The 26,219-nt window shown below is 46.9% G+C and overlaps 1 protein-coding gene across 1 annotated transcript in view; it reads left to right on the top strand.

Annotated features, from left to right (window-relative positions):
• Acoxl (acyl-CoA oxidase like) overlaps window positions 1-26,219 on the top strand; it is a 292,744-nt gene that overhangs the window by 52,542 nt on the left and 213,983 nt on the right. Inside the window, exon 10 of the mRNA XM_037205208.1 lies at window positions 19,104-19,138. Within this exon, the coding sequence (XP_037061103.1) occupies window positions 19,104-19,138 (35 nt within the window). The remainder of the gene's footprint in view (window positions 1-19,103; window positions 19,139-26,219) is intronic.

Consider the following 26,219-nt stretch of genomic DNA (forward strand, 5'->3'; position numbering starts at 1 on the left):
ATGAATGGAAAATGGATCCTACCCTTCTGCGTGCCTTCTTGATGTATTAGGAAACTGTCATCCAGGCTGCTCACAATGACATTAGCTCAAGGCCGGGCATGCCCAGTCCTTTTAAACTTTGCCCAGATGTCTGACTTTTCATGACTATCTCTCATTTCCATGACATTCCTCGGCGCATTGGGATTTCTCTCAAAGGTTTGCCACGATAGCCATCCTCTACTTGGTGCCCAAAATGCCATGCCCAATTAAATGATCAACAAGAACAGGAGGAAAAAGAAACCGAGATGCTTGGAGTGGGGGGTGGGGTGGGGGAGGGAGGCTTCAAAAAGACTTTTGAAGCCTACTTGGGGTAGCTGGGAAGCCTTTCCCAGCAAGGAAGGGAACCGAGGACAACACCGTGAGTGTGGAGGGTGTGAGCAGACAGGGGTGAGGATGTAAATAGCCAGCTTCTTCTTTTGGATTGATTCTGCATGGAGGTAACTGTTTTAGCACACGACACAGAGAGCAGTGTTGGAGAGTTGGAATCCGCACCTCTTCTCTCTTCTCTCATTAGCTGTCCTTCTAAAGGAAGCATGGTCTCAGTGCTTAGTTAGGGCTTGGGCTGAGTTATTCTTTCTTGAACACACACACACACACACACACACACACACACACACACACACACACACACACACACACCTGGAGAACAGAGGACCAGGACCTGTTATGTTGATGAGAAGTCTGGTGGGATGATGGATGGCTTTAGCCTAGATGATAGGGGTCGAGGGGCACACGTCTGTGTGAAGGATGCACTTTCCAGGTCTCTGTATGGAAACTTCCCAGGACTGATCACCAGAGGGCAGCAAATACCAACTTGCAGAATGTTTCCTTGCCATTGTGTGTTTGCTCTGCGTTGGGTGTCAAGAGTGGCTAGAATTTTGCTGCTGCCATCCGTTTATTTAGCTTCTTATTGTCACTGTGAGCGTGGGGGTGCATCAGCTGTGTGATTGCCAGGCTAAAGATCAAGCTTGTAAATAAGCTAGGGCTATTTTGACGACTTTAGAGTATAATTTGACTCATACATGTCTCTTAAAAAAATAAGCCAAACGATAGCAAAGCTGTTTGTGTCACTTTGGATGGATACAAAAATATTGTTTACATTTTCCACAACAGAAACTTAAACATTTGTCTTTTCTTTTTGAGACAGGGTCTCACTATGTAGCCCTGGCTGGCTTATAGACCAGGCTACCCTCTAACTCTCAGAGATCCTCCTGCCTCTGCCTCCCAGTTACTGGGAGTAAAAGTGTGTACTCAGCAACGTTTATCTTTTGAAAGATTTAACTGCTGTACTTTCCCCCAGAGTCCGAGGCACTGGAGATAAACACAGCTAGAGATAAGCATGAGTGTCTGAAGTGGGTGTTTGGAAGAGTTTCCGTTGTGCACTTAGTTCCATGCGCATGCGCGTGCCGAACAATTTCCTTCTCAGCACTTCAGCGTTGGTAGAGATGACCTGGGACAGGTGCATGCCCCAGAGACCCAGCGTGCACCAAAGGAGCTGGGCACCATTGAGAAGGAGCATCCAGGGTTACCGTGGAAGGGGGACAGAGGTGGTAGTGGTGGGGACCTGGGGCTAACACATCTTCAAAGGAGAGCCTTGGGGTATTGTGGGTTGGAAGGGACCTCAGAGATCATGTCCTAATCTAAGCGCCATACCCCACCATGTTAGGGATTCACTCTAGGGTTTCATGCACTCACAACACTTGGCCTGAGCTGCATCCCGCCCCCACGGAGCTGCACCCCGCCCCCACGGAGCTGCACCCCGCCCCCACTGCATGTCTTTTATAGAAACATTTCTGAGTGAGGCCTCTTGATCCCTGGCAGAGTAACCTAGAGTTGGCGTGCAGCCCATCCCTCCTGAGTCACATATCCAGGTCATATTTACAGATGAACACCCTCAGAACATGTGGCAGGGCTGGAGTTTTTCAGTACTGAAGGAGAGGGAAGTCCTGGGGCATTTACTCCCTGTTTGATGTGGCACAGGAACTTCAGATGCCGCGACCGTGCCAGGAGTTCAAGGATCAGGGCTCCCTGTCACTGAGTCATCAGAGGCTGAGCAGGCATTGGAAACCCAGCTTTCTGAGGCCCCGGGCGTAGCCCTGGCAGCTGTAAGGGGAACTGTGATACTGCCTTGGCTGTGGACCGTTTCCAGCGCTCCTTGCCTGGGTCCTGCTAGGAGGGAGCTGGCCTTCCTCAGCTTGGCAGCCTACTTGCCTGGAACAGAGTGACCTGGGCTGCAGCTGCGGCAGCTTCATTGCCTTATGGAAGCTCTGTCACCTGTCCCTGGGGATCATTGTCTCTGGAAGGCTGGATAATGGCGACTGATGGCTGGCAGGTTTTTCTTAGTGTTTCTGCTTGAACCCCTTTCCAGGTAGGATGAGTGCCTGTGAAGGCCACAGTCCCTTTTCTTCACATTTCACTGTTTCATGCTATTTCACCATTTCCCTTGCTTTAGTAGATTCATAGAGAAAGGGGCCAAAGAGAAAAGCCACAGTCAGACTGTAGCTGGCTATGTTGGGAGCCTCTTGTTAAGGGACAATGTTTTAAGCATTTTATGCACAATGACCCATTTGATCATCTCAGCTGTCCTGCAAGATGGATGCTTTCGTGATTCTTGTATATAGTTGAGAAAGAATGTGGTTCAAAGCAACATAACAGTTTACCCAGAGTTTGTCAGGGCTCACAGTTCACTGGGGTCCAGTTCTTACTCAAAAGTGGGGTCGTTCTCAAGTGAGAGGTCTCCGAGTGTCTTGCACAAGCCCTGCTACCCTCAGCTGCTCCTGGATCATCAACTAAAGATTTAAAACTTGTCCACATTGAAAATCCTGGAGATTCCTACCCAAACTGGAATTTGTCAGGTGTCAGATGACCAGTGGCCGGGCCAGAATGCAGGTCTCTACCCACCTAATTGATCTTTCGTGGGATGCTGACTTTTTCTGATAGTGGTGCCTTTCCCTGGTCCTCAGCATCTATGCACTAGGAGGGCTAAGGTTGGAGGCAGTCTTTATACTGAAAGGGGCCATTTATGATGGGCATTTATGGAAGGTGTCCAGAGGAGTTGTTAAAAACTCAGTCATTGTAATTGTTTTGAATTTCTCTGCCTATTCTACAATAAAATTTAATAGGTCAAAAAGTTTACATTTCATCGGATAAATTTTAAAATATCCTGGGCCATTTAAATCAGACACCACAGAGCTCTGTTAAGAGAGGCAAAATGAGAATTTGTGGATTATTTGTATTTCTGAGTTTCTTGATTTATTAATTTTAGGCATTTCCACATCTCTGCTGTGAGAGATGAGAGTTCGGCTCAATTATGCAAAACCTACTCTTAATTTCCCATTTCACCCTTTTCCTTCGTTTCTGACTTTTACGTTGTTTTTGTTTTTCATGAAGACTACCAGATCACCTACATATATCCTGCACCTTCCCATTTCCTATGCCGACAACTCTGTTTCATGATTCTATCTACTCTCCACTGTGGTCTGCAGAAGTATTAGTCATTTTTATAATGTAGAAACTAAAACATTGATTTTTTTCCTTCTGTACTTATCACCTAGCTCTTGGTTTTTGATTACATTATTAAGGCCAGGGTTATGCATTTGTCCACAATAGAACTATGTAGATTTCCTCTCGCTTCTTGCAATACATATTAAACATCTGGGAGGGTATGTAAATGACTATTTTGTCTCCTTCTGTGTCTTTAGTGGTCTTTAGTTTGCCTTTACTTATGACTGATAATTTAACTGAGACTTGTAAATTGAAAATACTCTCACCCCGCCCCCAAAAACCTTTAAAGGTTTTTTCTCCATTCTGTTTTGCACTCAGTCTGTTCGTGGGAAACCCTGTGTCTCCCTGTAGTGCATCTATACTTTTTCTCTGTGAGCCATTTGTCTTGAGTGTGGGAATGTCTTAGTGATGTGTCTAGGTTTGGATTCTCATTTATCCAGTGTGGCACCCGGCAGACCCTTTCAATTTTAGAGCTTATGTCTCCTTTCTTTCTGGGGAATTTTTCTCTTTGCTTAGAACTTTCTTGTTTGGAGGCTAGGACATTTCTCAGATCACCTCTCTTGTTTATTCCCTCTCTTATCTCTACAGAGTTGTTCTGTATGAAACATTTTCCTGATTTTAGGGTTTTTTTGCATAATTATTTTTACTTTGTAAGACTCCTTCCTGTTGTCTATTTTTTTTTTTTTTGAGTCCGTTGTTTTCTAGGTGTAACTTCTGGCTGAAGATTAGAGTTCTGCTCCCTGAATCACCTTTTCCCCCTCTAATATTAGTGGGGTTGACCAAGCAAATAAAAAGGTTGAGAGACAGAGAGACCAGCAATTACAGTTAGTAAGATACAAATGCTAACATGAGCAGGATCAGAGGGAGTTGCCACCAAGATTAGCTTTGACCATCCAGGGAATCCCCCAAAGACCTAATACTGAAGTTTGAAACCCAGGTAGAAGTTAGTTGGCTAACAAAGTAATGGAATGATGTTCCAGGCAAGGGAGAATGCATAAAATCACAGAGTAGGTGAACAGTGTGGTCTAGTTATGGTGCCACACAGAAATTAACATGGCCTGAGTTTCCATGGATGCTTGAGAGGAGATGGATGTCAGGGAAGCTGCGAAGGAAGAAGATGTGAGGAGAGTTACGGTTTTTTTGTTTTTGTTTTTTGTTTTTTAGACAGGGTTTCTTTGTGTAGCCCTGGCTGTCCTGGAACTCACTTTGTAGACCAGGCTGGCCTCGAGCTCAGAGATCCATTTGCTCTGCCTCCCAAGTGCTGGGATTAAAGGCGTGCACCAGCACAGCCTGGTTGAGACTTACATTTTTAGCCTGACTGTCCCAACTCTTATGCAGGGGCATTTGAAATGTACTAAGAGCCCTAGAACCCTAAATTAAATTTTTAGAAAGCAAACAAAATAACTCTATTGTCTTGTGTGCCGATCCAGAGCTGTGTTCTAATCGTGGGTCTGGCCTGCCCTGGGGCGTTCCAGCCTGGGCAGTGAGTACACAGGCAGAGACGTTTGTGTTTATTTCCTGCGGTGCTTCACTTATTCCTTGGCTACCCTTGCGGACGGCTCATGGGTGAGCCTCCTGGGCCTGACGACACCGTCAGTGTGACTGAATTGCTATTCTGGGCAGATGACACATAGCCCAGGGACGGTCTCTTGTTCTCCAAAGACTCTGTGTAATAGGATTACAGCTTCATAATGCAGTTCAGGCCAAACTTCGGAGCAGCCAGGCTAAGGGGAATTATACCTGAGTGAGAGAAATTGATCCCAAGCCCCAGCAAGGCAGACCTTCTTTCGGCTCCTCAAACAGGCCACACTTTGTCACCTCGGCTCGGTACAGGCTGGTCCTTCTGCTTGTGACTCTGTTTCCTTTCTTAGTCACTGGTTCTTTGTAGGTGGATGTTGTGTTTCCAGGAAAACTCTCTATCCTGTGGAGAACCTACCTTTACAGAAATCTCAAAGTGCCTTGTTTATTACAGTCCCTGATGTGAACTCTGTATTTGCTGCTAGAAGCTGTGCGGGAGGGTGGGGGCATCACACAATACCAGGCCATCACAAATAGGAGGCCTTCAGTAGCTGTCTGTGACCTAGACACAGTCCCATTACAGCATTGCTAGGCATACAGGAAGTCCAGGAGGAGGCAAGGGAGCCATGCATACAGGAAGTCCAGGAGGGAAGGGAACCATGCATACAGGAAGTCCAGGAGAGGGAAGGGAGCCATGCATACAGGAAGTCCAGGGAGAGGAAGGAGCCATGCATACAGGAAGTCCAGGAGAGGGAAGGGAGCCATGCATACAGGAAGTCCAGGAGGAGGCAAGGGAGCCATGCATACAGGAACAGAAGAAGGACCATGCACACAGGAAGTCCAGGAGAGGGAAGGGAGCATGCAAAAGGAAGTCCAGGAAGGAAGGAGCATGCATAAAGGAAGTCCAGGAGAGGGAAGGGAGCCATGCACACAGGAAGTCCAGGAGAGGGAAGGGAGCCATGCATACAGGAAGTCCAGGAGAGGGAAGGGAGCCATGCATACAGGAAGTCCAGGAGGAGGGAGCTAGGCATACAGGAAGTCCAGGAGGAGGGATCCAGGCATACAGGCAGCTGCAATGGGCTGGATTCCTCTGTCCACATGTTCTTACTCAGTGACACTCCTGGTGTCTTTTACAAATGAAAGACAAGGGGCTCTGGGAAGTGAGGCCTCTTGTCAGTGGAGTGCTGTGCCCAGCCATGTCCTTCAGTGATTTCAGGCTCTACAAACTTCATTTCATAGCTGGGCATGGTGGTGCATGACTTTAATCCCAGCACTCAGGAGGCAGAGGCAGGATCTCTGTGGTTTTGAGGCCAGCCTGGGCTACATAGTGAGCTCTAGGATAGTTAGGACTATATAAAGAGACTCTCTCTCTCTCTCTCTCTCTCTCTCTCTCTCTCTCTCTCTTAAAAAATAACAACAAAATCAACCAATCGAACAACCAAACAAACATCCCTCCCTGCAACCCACACACAAACAAAACAAAATAATCTTCCTGTCAATGACCCTTTGTATTAAGGCTTCACTAGAGACAGAATTATGGGCATATTGGGCTCTAAAAGAGCAATATCTCGGTTTCTTGAAACATATGTGTGTCTTTGCTTGGACAACAGCTTCTTTGACTTTGGGACTGAGCTGACCCATGCAATATTTCAAAAATTTCATCCTGTCCATCTCTGTGATTGTGTGGCCTGACCCTTGAATTTAATTTTTGGTTTCAGGGATCTTCCAGGTCAGGTCGTCCGAGTCAAGGACATTAGCTCCATACCAAGCCGCTGAGGCATATTTTTTTTTTTGTGAACTTTCATCTGGTAATAATGTTGGAGTGAGTCAACTTTTAAAAAATATTTGCATATCTCATTTCCTTGTCTAATCAGTGTTGTGAGAATAATGCCCCACTTTTCATGCTTGAATGAACAGCTGCGGTAGTGTGAGGCGCTCGGGGGCTGGCTCACAGCAGCAGTTTCTCTTTCTTACATTTCCCATCTCATCCCAGCCTTGCTTCGACGCACGCGCTGGACTCTCTTAAAAAGAGCCAATCTCTTCAGCGGAACGATCCTTCTGGTGTACGACGTTTGCCTGCGACTTAAAGGGCACCTTTGTCACAGGGGCAGCATGGTCCAAGCATCGTCCTTGGATGTGCATAGTGAAAGGGGTGCTGTGCCTAGAGTCCACTTTAAAGGTCCTATAGAGAAACAAGGGAGCAGTTCGATTTAGGGATGGGTTTTCCTTTGGCATGTCTCTATGGTTACCCATGACCTTACAAATTGTCTTGTTTATAGGTCACAACTAGGCTAAAGATAACAGGAGCCTCTTTTTAAAAACAAATACAATGTCCCTCCTCCTGAAGGTGTTGGTGGGGATTGGCGAGCTTTTATGGTAATAGAGCCCTCTACTTGAGCCTTGCACGGAAGTCCCTCTGTAGATTTTAACGTGATCTTCCTTATATCCCGACAGCATCTAATGGAGGGGTGGACTTGAGGCTTGAACCCAAGGGCCTATTCTGTGTCTTCAGCTAAGGGAGTTACTAAGATGGACTTTGGATCCTTGCGTTTTAGAGAGTATGCAGAGGGAAAAGAAGAAATAGACAGACCGTTGCTCCTGGAGAGAGGACGGAAGGGTGACCGTAGGGAGGGTCATTGAGTTGGTTCGTTGTAGTGGGTAGCCATTCCAGCTTGGATATGGAATAGTTGTAATTTCCTCAGTTATGATAAAAGATAAGTTAGATATAAAACCTTAAACTCACAAATATAAGATAGATAGGACATCTTCTTTAATATTGTAACTGTAATTCTTGCTTGATAATTGTTTTGTTATATGTAATTTTACTATGTTAAAGTTAAAACCTTCCTTTTTAAAAAAAGAAGAAAAGGGAAAGTGCTGTGGATATCACTCTATATAAATAAAACACTGATGGCCAGTGACCAGACAGGAAGTATAGGCGGGACAAGGAGAGAGGAGAATTGAGGAAACAGGAAGAAGGGGAGGGAGACACTGCAGCCACCGCCAGGACAAGCAGCATGTAAAGACGCTGGTAAGCCACCAGCCATGTGGCAAGGTATAGATATATGGAAATGGATTAATTTAAGATATGAGAACAGTTAGCAAGAAGCCTGCCACAGCCATACAGTTTATAAGTGATATAAGCGTCTGAGTGATTGTTTTATATGTGGATTGTGGGACTGCGGGGCTTGGTGGAATCTGGAGAGAAGCTCTCCAGCAACAGTTCGTTTTCCTGTTGTGGTGATAAAGTATCTGACAAGCAGTGACTTTACAGGAGGAAGAGTTTATGCTTGTTTACGGTGTGAGGGATTTCCATCATCTATTACCGCCAGGAAGCCATAGCGACAGGAGCTGGAGGCAGCTGGGAACCTTACATCCACAGTCCAGACGCAGAGAGTGATGAGCGCTGGTACTGCTCGGTCCACTTCCCTTTTTATTCAGCTGATGGCAGGGCGCCACCTGTAGCTAACATGGTCTTCTCATCCAGGCTAACCTCGTCTAGACGGCCTCTTATAGGGATGCCAGAGGACTTTCTCTTGGGTGATTTTTAGGTCCTATTACATTGATAACCGTCCACCTTAGTCACAGAGACACAGGCCTGACTTTACCACGAGTGGAAACTTGACCTTGGTATGAAAGCAGATATTTCTTCCTCAGAGATGGGGAAGAGGATCAGTCTAGAAAGAGGAGGAGCTAGAGAGAAACTTTCAAGGTGGGACAAGAAAGTTGAAGATGGGACAAAATGACATCTTTTGTCCTCAAGGTCTCAGGAGAAGAGGTTGATGTGAAATTTAGGAAGATGCCTGTATTAGTCAGCTCTCTGTTGCTGAAAACAAAGTATCTGAGAAAACCAACTTAAAAGAAGACCATTTGTTTTGGGTCATAGCCTTGGAGGCTGGTTCTGTTGTTTGGGGCCCACGGGGAAGAGTACATTATGGTGAGGAGTGTTCAGCAGAGCCAAGCTGCTCACATCGTGGTGGCAGGAAAGTTGCAGGGGGTAGGGACATATGGGAAGGGAACACGTTCCCAATATTCCCTTCAAAGAGTATCCCCAGTGACCTAATTTCCTTCTGCTAGGGTCTACACCCTAAAGGTTCTACTGCCTCCCAAGAACATCACAGTTGGAATCAAGCCTTTAACACGTGGCCTTTGGGGGATATTCCAGATCCAAACCATGTTTATCGAGGCTCAGCTGTTTAAGGCAGCAGAATACGGGGTGAGAGGCAAAGAGCATAGAGGTATGGGGATCACTGAACGTGGATGGGGATCACTGAACATAGATGGGGATCGTTGAACGTGGAGTCCGCAGAGGCATGCTTTGGGTTAATCTGGGTCCATGGCAGTTCCACACAATATGAAGATGTGATTTTCCCCCCTGCAGATGGAAGTGGGAAATGGGATGGTTGGGTACAATCGATGGACTCTCTAGGGCCCAGCAGCTGCCCTGACCTCTCCACTGTGCCAGGTCAGGTGTCACTGACTTAGCATGTCTAAAATAGGGTCTGTAAGTTTTCTCTAGGCTAAAGTACTGCCTGCTCTCACATGAGCAGCTCATGCTTAACATGTGGGCAGTTATGCTGTACTTCCCTAAGGGTGGGCTATTGACATAAATTACTTGGAATTCTTCTGCCTCAAAATTTGCTTCTTCCCCTTCATTCACTTATTCAGTCGCTTCTTTTTCTCTTCTTTCTTTGGCTTTTGGAGACAGGGTTTCTTACAGCCCAGGATGACTTTGAACTCACATGTAGTCAAGGTTGACTTTGAACCCCTGCTCCCATCTTTCCAATGCTCAGCTTACAGGTGTGTACTGTCACATCTGGTTTGATCATTTCTTTGTATCATTATATATTTATGGATCTTTAATTTATGTTTTTGGTTAGAATCTAATTCTACTCATTTGATTTTGTTGCTTAAATTACTTCACTTGTGCCTACTGGGAAATCTTACAGTTGGCTTATTTCTCTTCCACGTGTGTGTGTGTGTGTGTGTGTGTGTGTGTGTGTGTGTGTGCGCGCGCGCGCGCGTTGTGTGTGTGTTAGATCTTTCTTTCTAGTGCTACAAGGTACTCCATATTCATCTTGTATTTTCCATGCCCCAGGACCAACTGTTTTGCCAAAGAACTCTGGTTTCTCTTGTTGGAGAACATTTTGAGAAACCAAGATTGGAGTGCTGTGTGGTTTTGTTGCTACAAGGGAAATGCATGTATATACCTATGTGTGAATAAATGTATTCACTTATATCTCTATTAAGCTAAACAGGAATTCATATTATGTCTGAACTCTGATCATTATCACATAGATAGTCTAGACTTCTATCATGACTTCTGTGTGAGTTACCTGCTCCAACATTGAGAAACCTGGCTGCAGGCATCTGCCATCCATTGTGGTTGTAGCTGGCTTTCAGAACTGTGGACCCTGTGGGAAGCGTTTAGTTACAGCTTGGCTTTGCAGTTCCCTTAGCCCACCCCGATCTGTCCCGCCCCTCAGTCATGTTGTTCTGTGCTCTTAGGCTCTGCATTCCCTCTGGGCTCTCCTCACCTTCTAATGTTTTGTCTACTTGTTTTGATCTTTCGTTTTCAATTGCACACATTTCATTTTCTCTCTGTGCTGTAAGTTTCTTTCATGTATCTGCTTTGCCAATCCTAAGTGCTGTGTGCTTCTCCTGGTCAATTCTTCTTTCTTCTCCAAACCCTTTCAAACTGGACCTATTTATGATCTCCACAGAGCTGCCGCTTCCAGAATGTCCTACTGATAGAAGTACTCGGCAAGCTGCCTTTCAACATCAGCCCCTTTCACTGAATAGTGCCCTTCAAGATTCATCCACCTGTGCAGGCTTTCCTTATGCTCATGTTTTCAAATTGTGTGTGTGAACACCTAGAACTTGCTCACTAGTTGGTTATACTGGGCCAGCAATCTCAAGGGAAACCCCTGCCTCTGCCACCCTAGGGCTGGGGTTATAGGCTTACACAGCCCCCCCCCCCAGCTTTTTACATGGGTGATAGACATATGCTCTTTCCGACATAGAGACAAAGCTACACGAGATGTCTTCATGCTTTCTACAATGCTTTGAGGCCACGGTAGATAAATGCTGGGCCTCCAGCCACAGTGGAGACTTTTCTTAGAACCCCGAAAGGCATTCATTTCCCCTCTTTACAGTGATTCTTCCCACCTCAGTCAACCAAATCAAGGTGATCCCTAACAGGCACACCTGATCTAAATAAATACCCCCCACAGGTGTGCCAGGAGGCTTGTCTCCCAGGTGACTCCAGATGCTGTCAAGCTGACAGTCAACACTACCCCACTAAGCCTTTGCACCCTGTCCCACCCACATGGCAGGCCAGCGCACCCCACTGTCAAGGTTGCCGGCGCAGGTGACGCTCCTCAGGCCACTGCCCGGCCAGGGTGGCAGTGAGAACAGCTCTCCTGCCCCAGGGAAAAGCTGCAGCTTTGAATCTAGAAGGCAAAGCTTGATTCTGGTGTGGGGCATGAGGCAGGAGAGTGAGGACTAGACGTGTGTGCATTCCTCCGTTTTCAGCTGGTTGGTGCCTGTTTTCTTAGGCTAACTGAATGGCCACGTTTTGGTGTGTCATTTCTGTTAACAACCATCCACGTTTCCACTTGCCTGTCACACCTGCCTTTCAAAGTTTCAGATAGGAGTTACTAGGTTTTTAAAAAGTTGAGTAAATATTTATTTACACACACACACTCACGCGCACACACACACGCCCACGCCCACGCACACACGTGCACTAACAACCCCCCATGTGCACATGTATACACACACAGACACCACGTGCACATGTACACACACACACACACACACACACACACGCCCACGCCCACGCACACACGTGCGCACATACCCACACCCCTCATGTGCACATGTATACACACACAGACACCACATGCACATGTACACACACACACACACACACGCACGCACGCACGCACGCACATGTGCACCCGCACACATACACACACACCCCACATGCACATGTACACACACACACACACACACACACACAGACACACACACACACACGCACACGCATGCACACACACACACACACACAGACACACACACATACACACACACACACCCCACAAGCACATGTATGCACACACACACACACACGCCGCTCTTTTCCTAAGCATGGTTGTGTTGTTTTCTTCCTCTCTCTAGCACATTAATTTCCAGGCCTCCAGGAATGAGCACGCCGACATAGACTCAGCGATGACACATGGCTTGCTGCTTTCCTTCCCCGTCCCGCCCGGCTGTCTTCTCTCCCCTGTTGGTAGGAATGACAAAGAAGAGGTGAGGGCTCCGAAGCCCGCCCTTGGCCTTGATGAAGCCCGCCCACCCTTGCTTGATAACTGGTGGGAACACCTCTCGCCGCTGAGTGGCTGGTTCCCTGCCAGTACTACAGGGCCTGAGTGCACAGTGACTTCAGTCTTGAAGTTGAATTGAGGACACTGAAATGCCATGTAAAGGGCACAGATGGGAGATGCTTCACTCTGAGCTGTTGGCATCAGCAGCACCTGGCAGTCAGTGCCGACCCGTCGGTGCTACGTGCATGGCTGACATCTTTCCATACATCATCGCGTCATCAGACTTGACCCCTGGAGGACCAGAGAAAACACTAACCTTCCTGATCTAGTGGGCTGGGGCTGAAGAATTTGCGTTTCTCACGAGTTCCTTGGGCAGGCTAATACTTAGCATTTAAGTTAATCTGTGTAAGTGATCCCTAGGAAGCAGGGAGTGTGGTCCACATTTCACAGTAAGGAGTCAGTGGTAAAGGTCAAGGGACTTGGCCCCATAGCTCCTGCCTATTCACCATGAGCAGCTCCTATCTCAGCACGGTTAGCTTATCAAAGGAAGTAGAGAAGTAGGGAGAGCCTCAGGAAGTCCTGGGAAGACATACTGAAGAGCCTCAGGAAGTCCTGGGAAGACATACTGAAGAGCCTCGGGAAGTCCTGGGAAGACATACTGAAGAGCCTCAGGAAGTCCTGGGAAGACATACTGAAGAGCCTCGGGAAGTCCTGGGAAGACATACTGCAGAGCCTCGGAAGTCCTGGAAGACATACTGAAGACTCGGAAGTCTGGAAGACATACTGAAGAGCCTCAGGAAGTCCTGGGAAGACATACTGAAGAGCCTTAGGAATCCTGGGAAGACATACTGCAGAGCCTCAGGAAGTCCTGGAAGACATACTGAAGAGCCTCAGGAAGTCCTGGAAGACATCTGAAGAGTGAAGTCCTGGAAGACATACTGAAGAGCTCAGGAAGTCCTGGGAAGACATACTGGAAGAGCCTCAGGAAGTCCTGGGAAGACATACTGAAGAGCCTCAGGAAGTCCTGGGAAGACATACTGAAGAGCCTCAGGAAGTCCTGGGAAGACATACTGAGAGTAGAAGCCTGGAAGAGTCTGGAAGCAAGAATAGGAAGAGCTCAGAAGTCATGGAACATATGGAAGAGAGAGTCCTGAAGAAGCCGAAGGAGGCTCGAGAGTGTCCTGAGCTGTGGAGGTCTGATGTGGTTTGACTGTTAAGCAGAGGCTCAGGGGAGCAGGGGATCTATGTGAAGGACCAGCCTGAGAGGGTGCTGGGGGTAGCATGGATGCCCTGGCCTCTCAGGAGGAAGCCTGCAGGAGAGCAGGGAAGGGGTTAAAGGAATCTGCTCTGTGGGTCATTTCTCCATACCCAGTCGTCTTTGCTATTAACACATCATGGCTCTCTGTGGAAAGCTGTCTACACTGAGGCTGTTTACGGGAGAGCCTGTCTACACCACAGCGGTTTGTGTGGTCTCCTCACGCCATGGCACTGCTTATAAGAAAGCCTTTGCATGCCATGACTGTGGGTACTACCCTGCCCATGATGTAGCATTCTCTCTGTGTGGGGGGCACTCTCTCTTTCTGCTGTGACTCTGTGTGAGTGCCACATACTCTCTCTCTATGGTGTGACTGTATTAGTGACTTTCTCTGTACTGTGACTATGTGAATGGTTCTCTCTCTCTCTCTCTCTCTCTCTCTCTCTCTCTCTCTCTCTCTCTCTCTCTCTCTCTCGTTGGCAGTGTAGAGATATGTCCAATGAGGTTGTAGATGGGTGGTCCCCTTGGCCAAATTTTACTGACATGTTTTATGGCTTTTATAGCATTTGAAAAATATTCAAATTATTTTAAAACACAGGCATTGTTCACAATAAATCCCCTAGTGTCAGCTTTTCTTGAGAAACTGGGAGCTCTGGTTTAGAGGTTGTAGCTGCCCCCGAGAAAGGACCTGGTCATGGCACCTTCAGCACAGGTCTTGGGGCCCTAGATTGTTCTGTCACTGGTTTAGAAAGGTCTAGACTCGGAACACCTTCCACTAGGTTGAATGACTCTGGGGTTTACTGGAGTCCCCTTTGCACCTGCCAGCCGTCTGTGTACAAAGGACTGTGGTGGGATGCGTTTTGGAACAACCCCTTCCTGGTAATCCATGGATTTGGAAGGGAATCTCCCCAGCACCTTCTGTGAGAACTGACACCACTTCTCTCTCTTTTCTCTTTTTTTAAAATTATAATGTGTTTTCAGAATGTGATTTTATAAATTATTATTTTACAAGGGCCACGTTGTTTGCGTAGTGCTTTATAGGTTATATCTGGCCACAGCTGGAGCACTTCTGGGTGTTTTATGGCAAATTATTCTCAGATTACCCTTTAATGCAGGAGGGGCTGCCTGTTGTCTGAGCTCCCTGGGTCATACAGAAACCCCAGCCTTGATACAAAACAGCTGTTTGCGTTCCAAGGAGGAACACTTCAGGCAGAAACAGAAGGGAAGAGGTTTTCATAGCTGGTGGGGGTTTTGAAAAATGTTTAAGTTATTCTTTCCTTGCCATTAAAATGTGATTTAATTTTGTTACCAACAAATTGTGTAAATCTAAGAGAGAAGCACTGTGAAAGGAGTTTCTTAAGAGTGGTCTGGCAATACTTACAGCGTGTCCTGAGGGGGTGCTCCCCAGGGGGGCCAGCACAAAACTCCTGCTGACCTCCACGTCCCTGGGCCTCAGTCCGGCTGGGCCAGGGTCAGGGGGCAACCCCCAGACCCCCCTCCCCTTTCTCCTCTGGGCCCCTTCTGAGACCAGCAACAAAGAGGCCAATTGTCTGAAGCATCCCCCTGTCTGAGGGGCTCTAGGAGCCTTTCTGAATGCCACAGTGTATCCATGCACGTTGGAGTGTATGTGTGATATACATATGTATATGTATGTATGTACACATGTGATGGTTCTTGCCCACATGTGCATGTAGCAACTGTACAAACGCATGCATTCACACATACACACATTTGAGCAAGCATATGTGTGTATATACATTGTGAAGATATGTGTATATACATGTGTGCACGTGTATGTGGATGGATGTGTCCATATGCACACTAATGCATTTGGGTGTGCATGTGTGTGTGTGTGAGTGCATGAGATGCACGCAACTTGCTTAAAGAATTTCTGAGTCATTAGTGCATCCAAGCAGAGCCAGTGGCCTCAGAAGCTGGACTGGCCAATGGTGGCTCCAAGGCTGAGGGAATAAAGGATCTGGCTCACTTCTGAGCAGGTTGCACCAGCTGCCTTTATGTGGTGTTTTCTCTGGTATGGAAAGCTTAGAGCTGTTTCTCCTCACTTGCTTTCCCTGGAAGAAGTGGGGGAGAGCAGGCATAAGCAGTCTCCTCACATAGCCTGTTCTGACCTGGGCTTCCAAGCTAGACCCTCCAGAGATTGTCTGCTCCCTTCCTGTCCCTTCCCGGGGCTGCCTGATTGCATCCAGTACATCTGTGTACAACAACCATGAGATGTCCCGTCCTCATCAACACTGTGAATTAGAGCTCTTTCCTGTGTCCCATCATTTTGGTCCCTAACACAGACTGTTCACAGAGGTCTGTAGGGATCAGTGGCTGGGCCGGCCTTGGGTATATGCCAGCCCTGTCTGATGGAGTCTGCAGGGCTCAAATTTCCTTCTTTATTAAAATTGTCATTCTAAAAAACGTCATCAACACACATTTGACTCTGAAGCTGGGGAGCGAGAAGGAAATGCTTGCGTTCTCTGGTCTACCTCCACAGCAGTTCTCCCGGCTCCTTCTGCTTGCACAGCTGCCCTGGAATAGCTTTCCACTTTCTTTCCCTTCTTGTCTCCCCGCCCCCCTCCCCGTTTCCTCTCCGCTCCCAGCAAGGGCTTATCTTTCAATGTGGAAAAGCCACCAATTAAACTTTACTCCAAAGCTTATCAAAATATTCAGTCGGTGAAATTATCTTATAATTAGCTGAACTGTAAGCCAGAAGTCTTTAAACCGCAGGAAATGTAACGCGACCCAGTGTGTGGCGGGCGTCTGTACAATGCTCATCCCACCTTGGCTGCAGCCGCTGCTTTTCATTCTCTACCCCGCGTTTCCTCCTTGTTCTGTGCGCTCTTAATGGTCCCTGAGGCCTCAAAGAAAATACACTACACGTTTAGCTGAGGTAGATAATGGAATAAATTCAGTTAAGTATAAGATTAACTTGATTTATAATAGTTCTTGCATGCACATTTATATACTCTTGTGTGCATGCATATTCATGTATGTGTGTGTATATATTTGTTGGGGGCTGGGCATGTGTGTAGAGGCCAGGAGACAGATGCTGTTCACCTGTTCTATCTATCTATCTATCTATCTATCTATCTATCTATCTATCTATCTATCTATCAGGAAAGGTCTTTCTCAGGCCTAGAACTTACCATGTAGGCTAGACTGACTGACCATTGAGTCCCAGGAACCTGTCTTGTCTGCTCCTTCCTGATGTGAAGGTTATAAGTGACTGCTACCACATCTAGTTTTTTTTTTTTTTTTTTTTTTTTTTTTTTTTTTTTTTTTTTTTTTTTTTTTTTTTTTTTTGTTTGTGTGTGTGTGTGTGTGTGTGTGTGTGATTTCAAATGTGTATTGAGGGTTGGGATTTAGCTCAGTGGTAGAGCGCTTGCCTAGCAAGCACAAGGCCCTGGGTTCGGTCCTCAGCTCTGAAAAAAAAAAGTCAAATGGGTATTGAACTCAAAGTCCTTCTGCTTGCAAGACAAGCACTTTATCAACTGAGCCATCTTCTTAGTCCCTGCATGCATTTTTTCCCCTGTAAACTTACGCCTGCTTCCCTGGGTTTGCTGATGTCTTGCCATGATTGGGTCTGTATTTTGGATGGCTGCAGTATTATGCTGAACTATTCTGGACCTGTGCTGTTCCAACGATATCCAGGGGATTCTGCAGCGTGGCCAGCTGGACAGCAACTGGGCTTTCTTGTCTCAATTATTTCAGTTTGCTCTCTTTTCCCCCTTCTCTGTTCTTCACCCTTTCTACAATCCCATGGTCTGGAGTCCCTCCTGCCATCTTGCAGCAAATGTGGCAGCACTGGACATGTCACCTGTCACCCTCTCCCCCAACTCTTCTGGGGGATAGCAAGGAAACATGGATGTGTTTGGGGGTCTTCAGGTGCAACTTAGGCTTTCATACAGAAACAATACGGCAGGTGGTACCTAGGTTCTCAGTTACTGTGAGCTTCTAAACGGTGAATGCCATGGCTGGGCATAAGAGGACTCAGGAGACTTACACAGGTTCACTGGACAGTGATCACCACCTTTTCTGTAATGAAGCACTTCCAAAGTTCTAAAAGCAAACTGAAAATTAATTTTGGGATGCACTGATGTTTTCATAGATGGGCATTACAGATAGTACCAGTACAGTAGTTGATATCGATAGACTTTTCTGTATTTGTCAGAGAGCAGGCACACATTTACACAGCTATAGACACAAATGTAGAAAACTTCTCCATCCTTACGTTGCTCTCGAGAGGAAACAACAGTTCTGCTCATTTTAAAACTAGGGCACTGCCATCAAGAGCCTCAATAACTTGCTGTTGCAACCAAACTCAGCCCGCTGCCTTGTTTTGTCGTCCACTGTTTACCTGTGGGAACTGGCCAAGGTCATGCCTTATGATTTTGACCATGCCTATTTGAGAGGTTTCTGTGATACCTCTGTAGAATAAAGAGGAAATCAAAGCCAGGCGGTGGTGGCACACGCCTTTAATTCCAGCACTTGGGAGGCAGAGCCAGGTAGATCTCTGTGAGTTCAAAGCCAGTCTGGTTTACAGAGTGAGATCCAGGACAGGCACCAAAACAACACAGAGAAACCCTGTCTCAAAAAAAAAAAAAAAAAAAAAAAAAAAAAAAAGAGGAAATCACGAAGTTTCATCTCAACCTCCTGTTGCTGCTGCCTCCAGCTATCACATGTACCATCTCTTGAAGTTATATTTCCATGTTGGCCTTGATTTCTTTACTGTCTTTAGAATGAGGCTTGACTGACCTTGAGCTGATGGGATCCCCATAAAGGCTAAGCTGATCCCCAGGAAAGCTCTGGCCCAGGTGTTCAATCCCTCAGTGGTCTGGTGTCTGTGTGTCAGCTCCTTGGAAGGGGTGATGAGGGACCCACTCTTGGCTTTGTTATCTTAATGCAAACCTTAGTATCAGCTGCATGCTGACACCCCATCCTTCCACTACTGTCCCAAGACCTCTACCTTCCAAGTTACTCCCAACTAAGGATGTTTTCTGTCTGATCCACAATGAAATGTTCTTGGCCTTCTAAAGGCCCTTTCAAAATATGATGATCCTTTAAAAGCCAAGTTGAAATCAAGGAGCTATCGTTAAAGGTATTATTTGAGAAACAACAGGGCTCGTTAGGGACTGTTTTAAGATTTACATTTATTATGTGTATGAACGTTTGTCTGCTTACGTATGTATAGGCATCATGTATGTGACTACTGCCCACGGAGGCCAGAAAAGGGCACCAAGTGGCCTGGAACTGGAGTGGCAGCTGGTTGTGAGCCCCCATGTCAGTGCTGGGAACTCTACAAGAACAGCCAGTGCCCTTAACCACTGAGCCATCTCTCCAGACATTAGGGCATGTTTCAAACTGATTGACCATATTGAATTAATTTTCTTGTGAATTCAGCATGTTCTTTCTAGTATTTAATTTGTACCTTTTCTCTTTTTTCTTAATTACAGCTTGGACTGACGATAGCCATCCGCTATAGCCACAGGTAAAGCTTCAAAAAAAATTGTTTTTTTTTAAAGAAATGTACTTGTGGTTTAGAGGTTTTGGTTTTCTTAGGTCCTGAAGAATTTTGAGGTTTGTGTTTTATTTTGGTTTCTTTTGTGGTAGCTGCTTTTCCATGATGTGGACGGCACAATTGAAATTGCTGTTTGGAGGACTATGCATATGGCGGCCGTGGGATGGTTTTAGTTTTTGCTTATGCATTGGATGCTGGCCTCAACCTCATAGTCCTGCTTCAGCCTCCCTAACCCTGGGGTCACAGGATCATGCCACAGCACTCAGCTCTGCCGTCAGTGTTGTTAACACACAGTCTCACTTGTGGCTCAGCGTGGCCTGTCGACTTATGATCCCCCTGCCTCAGCTTTCAAAGTGGTCAGCTCCCAGGTGTGACCACTGTGCCAAGCAGCATTTGCTGAATGACACAAAGATGAGAAGCTATGTTAGGGCACAGATGTGATTTCCACAGATGTGGCGTGTTGAGCCTGAGTCTGAGGACCTGAGTTAGGGAGTTTTACCTGTGAGGCCAGGCCAGGCCTGTTTGTGGAGCCCTTCCCTGCCCACCAAGTCCCTCTTCTTGCCCCTCTGACTGTATTTGGCAGTGCCAAAGCGCCTCTGTTTTGTCTGGCTTCAGGATTTCCACCTTGGTGCTAATCCCATCATGTCAATGAAAAGTAACCATTGTTTTCTTGGGCCGTCGTTACAATCTTGTTCTACGAATGTTTGTTTCCAGAAGCATTCTTTCCTGTTTGTGCACATCAAGACATATTGTGTTGAATGAATTAAAATGAAGGGTTGATAAGCAGCGCCTTCCTCCTCTCATGCACACTGTGTTCACGGCTTCCCCGAAGTGCCACCCTCGGCTCAAAGTCTCACAGCTCAGGTTTACCTGGTCGTGCATTGCTCTGCAAATGGCCCAAAGGAATATCGGCTGCTGGAACAAATTTTCATCCTAAAAATACTTGTTACAAGTTGTGTGTACAGTTTTGATAAGTGTGAGACTCAGACGGCCGCTGAGAAGCAGCATGGGTATGGACAGGAAGAGGGCAGCAGTGGACTTGAACTTCTTGTGTGAGAAGAAAGGTGTTTTTTTTTTTTTTTTTTGGTTTTTCGAGACAGGGTTTCTCTGTGTAGCTTTGTGCCTTTCCTGGAACTCACTTGGTAGACCAGGCTGTCCTCGAACTCACAGAGATCCGCCTGGCTCTGCCTCCCGAGTGCTGGGATTAAAGGCATGCGCCACCACCGCCCGGCAAGAAAGGTGTTTTTAGGAGACATGTCTGGAGCAGGTGGAAGAAGGCTGCCCCACACAGGTCCATGGCTGGGCAGGGGAAAAGCAGTATCTTCCCCTTGCTCGTCACGTGGGCTTATGGCTGAGGTCCCATAACGAAAGGCAGGTATCGAGAGGACAATATACACATTCGTTCAAGATGTTTTCCATGAGAGGGAGCTTTCATAAGGAAACAAGGACCTAAAGTGAAGAAGTTGATTAGATAGGGATATGGTCTAGAGCAGCGGTTCTCAACCTGGGGTCCAGACCCCTTTGGGGGTTGCATATCAAATATCCTGCATATCAGACATTACGATTCATAACAGTAGCAAAATTAGAGTTATGAAGTAGCAACGAAATAATTTTATGCTTGGGGTCACCACAATGTGAGGAACTGTATTAAAGGATCTCAGCATTAGGAAGGCTGAGAACCACTGACCTAGTGGAATAAAGTGATGGACTTTTTCCGCTCAGATCTTTGCTGGGCTCTGGGTGTTTTCAGAGGTCAGGATGTGCCTCTGGGAATTAGGAGGGCACCTCTAAGGAGTCTTACGATCTGTTTTGGCCATCTTCTCTTCCGTGATTTTTCTCATACTAAGGTGCCGTATTTTGCTTGTGTGTTTCTGAGCCGAGTGTGTGAATGGTGTTGGGATGGTGTGTGCACACACAGAAACACTGCTCTGAAGAAGCGTGCTGCCCCCCATCAGACAGCGAGGTTGTTACAGACGATGGGATGCATCTATCTCACTGTGCCCTCAAGACACATGGCATGCACCACACTGAGCTTTAGGCTATTAAGTCAGTGGGAAGCTGGGTAGATTGTATGGGGTGTGTGTGTTGAAAAGACCGAGGGAGGGCGCACGCCTTTCGTTCCAGCAGTTGGGAGGCAGAAGCAGGTGGATCTCGGTGAGTTTGAGGCCAGTGTGGCCTACAAAGAGAGTTCCAGGACAACCAGGTCTGTTACACAGAGAAAGACTGTCTCAAGAATGTAGACTGCTCTAGAATGAGGTGTGTGTGTGTGTGTGTGTGTGTGTGTGTGAGAGAGAGAGAGAGAGAGAGAGAGAGAGACAGAGACAGAGACAGAGACAGAGACAGAGAGACAGAGAGAGACAGAAACAGAGACACAGAAACACAGACATAGATAGACAGAGACACAGAGAGACATAGAGACAGACAGACACAGACAGACAGACAGACAGACAGACAGACAGAGGCAGAAAAAGAAGACCGTGCTTACATTTCTTCTCTCAAGCACTAACACATTCACTTAGGATCCGTGGGAGACTGAATTTTTCAAAGATGGTGCTCTGGTTTCATTTCTGCTGCTGTGATAATATATCCTGACAAAACCCCACTTCAAAAGGATTTGTTTTGGGTCTCAGGTCCAGGTTACAGTCCGTTATCGCAGGAAGTTGAGGTGGCAGGGGCCTGAAGCATCTAGTCACATCACACCCCACAGTCAAACGCAGAGAGGAATGAGTACGCCTCGTGTTCAGCCAGCTTTCTCTACTCTTACACGGTCCAGGACCTCAGACCAAGGAATGGTGCCACCTCCTTGTAGACTAGGTCTTCCCACATCAGTGAAGGCAGTCAAGAAACTTTGGTCTTGCTCAACCTGTGGTCACACTTAGAGAGTATATTCCAGTTCCGTGGCTGCCTGCCGTCACTTATCTCTCATTTCTCTGGCTGGTATATTCTACAGATCTTAGGTTTTGAACAAGCAGTGGGAATGGCTTATCTCTGCTTTCACAGAGTCTGGAGCCTCTGCTGGAAGACTTGAGGGCTGGGAGCCCTGTTGTCTGAAAACTGGGATTTGCTTCTCGGGAGGGAGGTGCTAGCTGAGGTTTTTGTCGTGATATTTTGTCACTGCTGTGTGAATGAAGCTAGGACCCACTCTTTGGAAACTACAGTTTGTCATAGTCTTAGTGAGTGAGGGAGGTAATGTAAGATAATATCTTTTCTACAAAGCACTTGCCTGAGGGATGCCCAAAGGTGCTTGTGGGGCTTAAGAACAGATGCAAATCTTAGAGGAGGCAAAGGAGGCTTTGCAGAGGAAGGGACTCTCCAACTGTTCTCATTCCTCTGAAGTGAGAAAGCAAGACAGAAGCCTCGCTGGCTCAGGAGACAACCCTGGCAGGCTGGTCACATGGATGCCGTAGAACGCATCGTTTTTAAATTATTGTTTAGTCTTTATTTGGAAGAGAGGCAGCATTGGTGTAGGGTTAAAGGTAAGGTGTCATATGAATTCTGGTTATTTCCAATTGCCTCTACAGTTTTAGTACCCCCCCTCTCTGTCCCTGTTCTTTCCTCCCTCCCTCCCTCCCTCCCTCCCTTCCTCTCTCCCTCCCTCCCTCCCTTCCTTTCCCTTTTCTGTTTTTGCATCCCTACTGCAGTTCCCCCTCTCTCCTTTCCTTGTCCTCCCCCACCTCCACCCCCACTCTGCCCTACCATCCACTTATTCTCCATTTCTCTTCAGAAAAGGGCTGGCCTCCTATGGATATCAGCCAGCCATGGTATATCAAGTTGCAGTGAGACTAGGCACCTCCTCTCCTATTAAGGCTGGATGAGGCAACACAGTAGGAGGAATGGGTTCCAAGAGCAGACAACAGAGTCAGAGACAGCCCCTCCCACTGTTCGGAGTTCCACAAGACCAAGCTACACAACTGTCACATATATGCAGAGGGCCTAGGTCAGTCCCATGCAGGCTCCCTGGTTGTCGCTTGTCTCTGTGAGCCCTATGAGCTCACGTTAGTTGATCCTGTGGGTTGTCTTGTGGTGCATCTGACACCACTGACTCCTACAATTCTCCCTCCCCGCCTTCCGCAGGATTCTCTGAGATCTGCTTTATGTTTGGCTGTGGGTCTCTGCATCTGTTGCCATCAGTTGCTGGGTGAAGCCTCTCTATTGACAATTGAACTAGACACCAGTCTATAAGTATTGCAGAATATCCTTAGGAACCAATCATTTCATTGATTTTTTTTCCCCAGTCATGTTTGGTTCTATCCCATGTCTCTGGGGTATCCTGCATGTGGGTCCTGGCCCTCAGGGATCAACTCCCTTTCATGGTATGGGTCTCAAGTTGGGCCCATCATTAGTTGGTCACTCCCACAATTGTGTGCAACCTTTACCCAGCACATCTTGTAGGCAGGACAAATTGCAGGTTGAAGGTTTTGTGGCTGGGTTGGTGTCCCGGTCCCTCCACTGGAAGTCTTCTTGCCTGGTTACAGGAAATGGCAGGTTAAGGCTCTGTATCCTCCATTGCTAGGAGTCTTAGCTAGGGTCACCCTCATGGCTTCCTGGGAGTTTCCATTGCTCTAAGTTTCTAGCTTGTCCCCGAGATGTTCCCAGATTCCAGTTGTCTCTTCCAGTACTCTCTCCCTCCCCTCTCCCCTTACCTGATCCCTCCTGTTCCCATCCCCCTCCCCGCCCAGACCCCCTCTCCTCCACTGGCCATGTCTATTCCATTTCCCCTTCACAGTGAGATTCCTGCAGGGAGGAAGCCTGACAACGGTCACCTAGAGCATGGTTCTTCAGGGCCCAGGTCCAACGGAGCATCAGACCAGCATGCTCCTACCAGCTGCCCTCTCTGCTCTCAGGAGATGTCCTGGCAAATGGGGCTTTCCTTGGTGCTGTGTTTCTGGGGAGATTGCCTATAGGCTGTCCTGTATTGTTTGGGCTCCAAGGTATTAGAGTTCTGTCAAGTTACGTAAATGTAGCAAAATGCAACCAACTAGCCAACAAACCAATACTAAACAAGCTGGAGATGTTACGACAGAGAGACTAGAGGCTGAGGAGGAAGAATGACATCTGCTGAGACTCACTTGCAATTTCCAAGGTCATAGGCTCCTTAGCTTGGGTCTAAGGATCTGGGATGGAGTGGTGACTCTGGCAGTCACAAAAGGCTGACCAAGCATTTGACATCACCTGCCCAGGAGCCAGAAGATCATAGGACCATGAGTACATGCCTAATAGTTTTTATTCAACACTACTTTAGAACCTTGGCATTCTATCACACCGTAACTGTGTGCCTGTTAAATAGTAAAACCCTTCTCACATCCCATCCCCTTCACAGCTATGGCAACCATGTGTTATTTTCTGTTTTGATGAATTCAGCTCCGCTGGGTACCTTGTATTAGTGGGATCAGATTGTATTTGTCTTTTTATGTCTATTTTATTTCACTAGGCATAGTGTCAAGACAGCATTGGGTGTAGCATGTGCCATGGTTTCCCATCTTCATTGAGGCCAATATTCCATTGTATGTGTCTGCCTATTCATTCATCCATCAATGGATTCATGGGTTGGGTCTACCTTTTAGTTACAATGGATATTGCTGTCATAAACACAGTGCACAAATGTTTGGTCCTTGCTTCCACTTCTTTGGACTTACATCAGAATTAGATTCCTACTTTGTGTGGCAATTCTAGACTTAAGTGTTTTGAAGAGTGTTCATACCATTTCCTTCTCATTGCTACCTGAAATGGAGCTGTGTCAACTCCACACAGTTCTGGTTCCTTCAGAAACTCACAGTTGTGACTGAGAATTTCACTGTCATGTTTCAGCAGAACCCAGATACTGGAGTGAGAGTTTTCTGGGTCTTCTTTGTGTGGACAGGAAGACTTTGGGGAGCAAGGTTTGGGGCCTTCAGGTCTCATCATCAGACTTTTTCAAAAATTCCCACAGAAAGTCCAGCAAAAAGCATTGGTGATGAGGGCAACCCCAATAGAAATCTAGAGTGGATGGAGATGGATTAAAGAATCTGGAAAAGGCAAATGTGCTTCCAGAATGACAGATGTGGAGGGATGGCTTCTCTGTAGAGCAACGGCCTGGAGGCATCCCAAGGAGTGGAGTGGGAGGAGGAGATGAAGGAGTCAATAAAATCATGGAAACTTGGTGAGCTGCCAGCAGGCCAATGTGGACAGAGGTGGGGACAGAGCTCTTCCAGAACAAGAGGGGACCCTGCACGGTAACTAAGGTAGTTGAGGCCCAAATGCATACAGGGGCGCTTCAGCTGTTAAATACCTCCCATTAAAAAGAGGACAACATTCAGGATTAAGAACATCTCCCACAGCACACAGAAGTGCACATGTGCACACAGGCATTCACATTTATTCACATGTGTGACTACACATGCACAGACACACACAGACACACAAACACCCACACACAGACACACACCTCACCCACTTTGACTTTTGCACCCATTCCTGTATATCCATCATTCCAGATCTGTGTAGCACAGGGGTGCCTATGGCATAAGGTTGGTGCTGAGGTGTGGGGAAGAGGAGGATAATGCAGCCATATTCAGATAGTATAAATGTATAAAGCAAGAAGAACACCTGCCATGACTGATGGACATTTCACAACAGGTCTTGCTCGCAGTCCATTTATTATCGGGGTGCCTTAATTTATTTTTACAAAGTCAAGTCATTTTTTCTTTTTTTTTTTTTTTTTGCAGAGTGGAAAATTGTCTCTTTGATGCTCATTTCCCATTGTTTAGCTTGAGGTTTTGGGTGGAATCCACACAAGGTGACAACTGGGTAGCCCCCGAGAAGTGCCCTTTGCAGATAACAGCTCTTGGGGCCCCACCACCCACGCAGTGGGGAGCAATTTCCCCAGTGTGTGGGTGTTTCATTTTGTTCTTTCTCTGTAAGGTTGAAAGAATTGCACTCTTCCTCCTTTCTGATCCAGTGCAACAGCCTGAAACAGCATGTTCCCTCGTGGTGGATACCCTGGGGGCAACCCTGAAAGAGGACACGGGCTTAGAAACGGCACCTCACCTTTAGCTCTCTCCTTCTGACACAG

This window comes from Peromyscus leucopus, chromosome 4, assembly GCF_004664715.2.
Source record: "Peromyscus leucopus breed LL Stock chromosome 4, UCI_PerLeu_2.1, whole genome shotgun sequence".
Lineage (NCBI taxonomy): Eukaryota > Metazoa > Chordata > Mammalia > Rodentia > Cricetidae > Peromyscus > Peromyscus leucopus.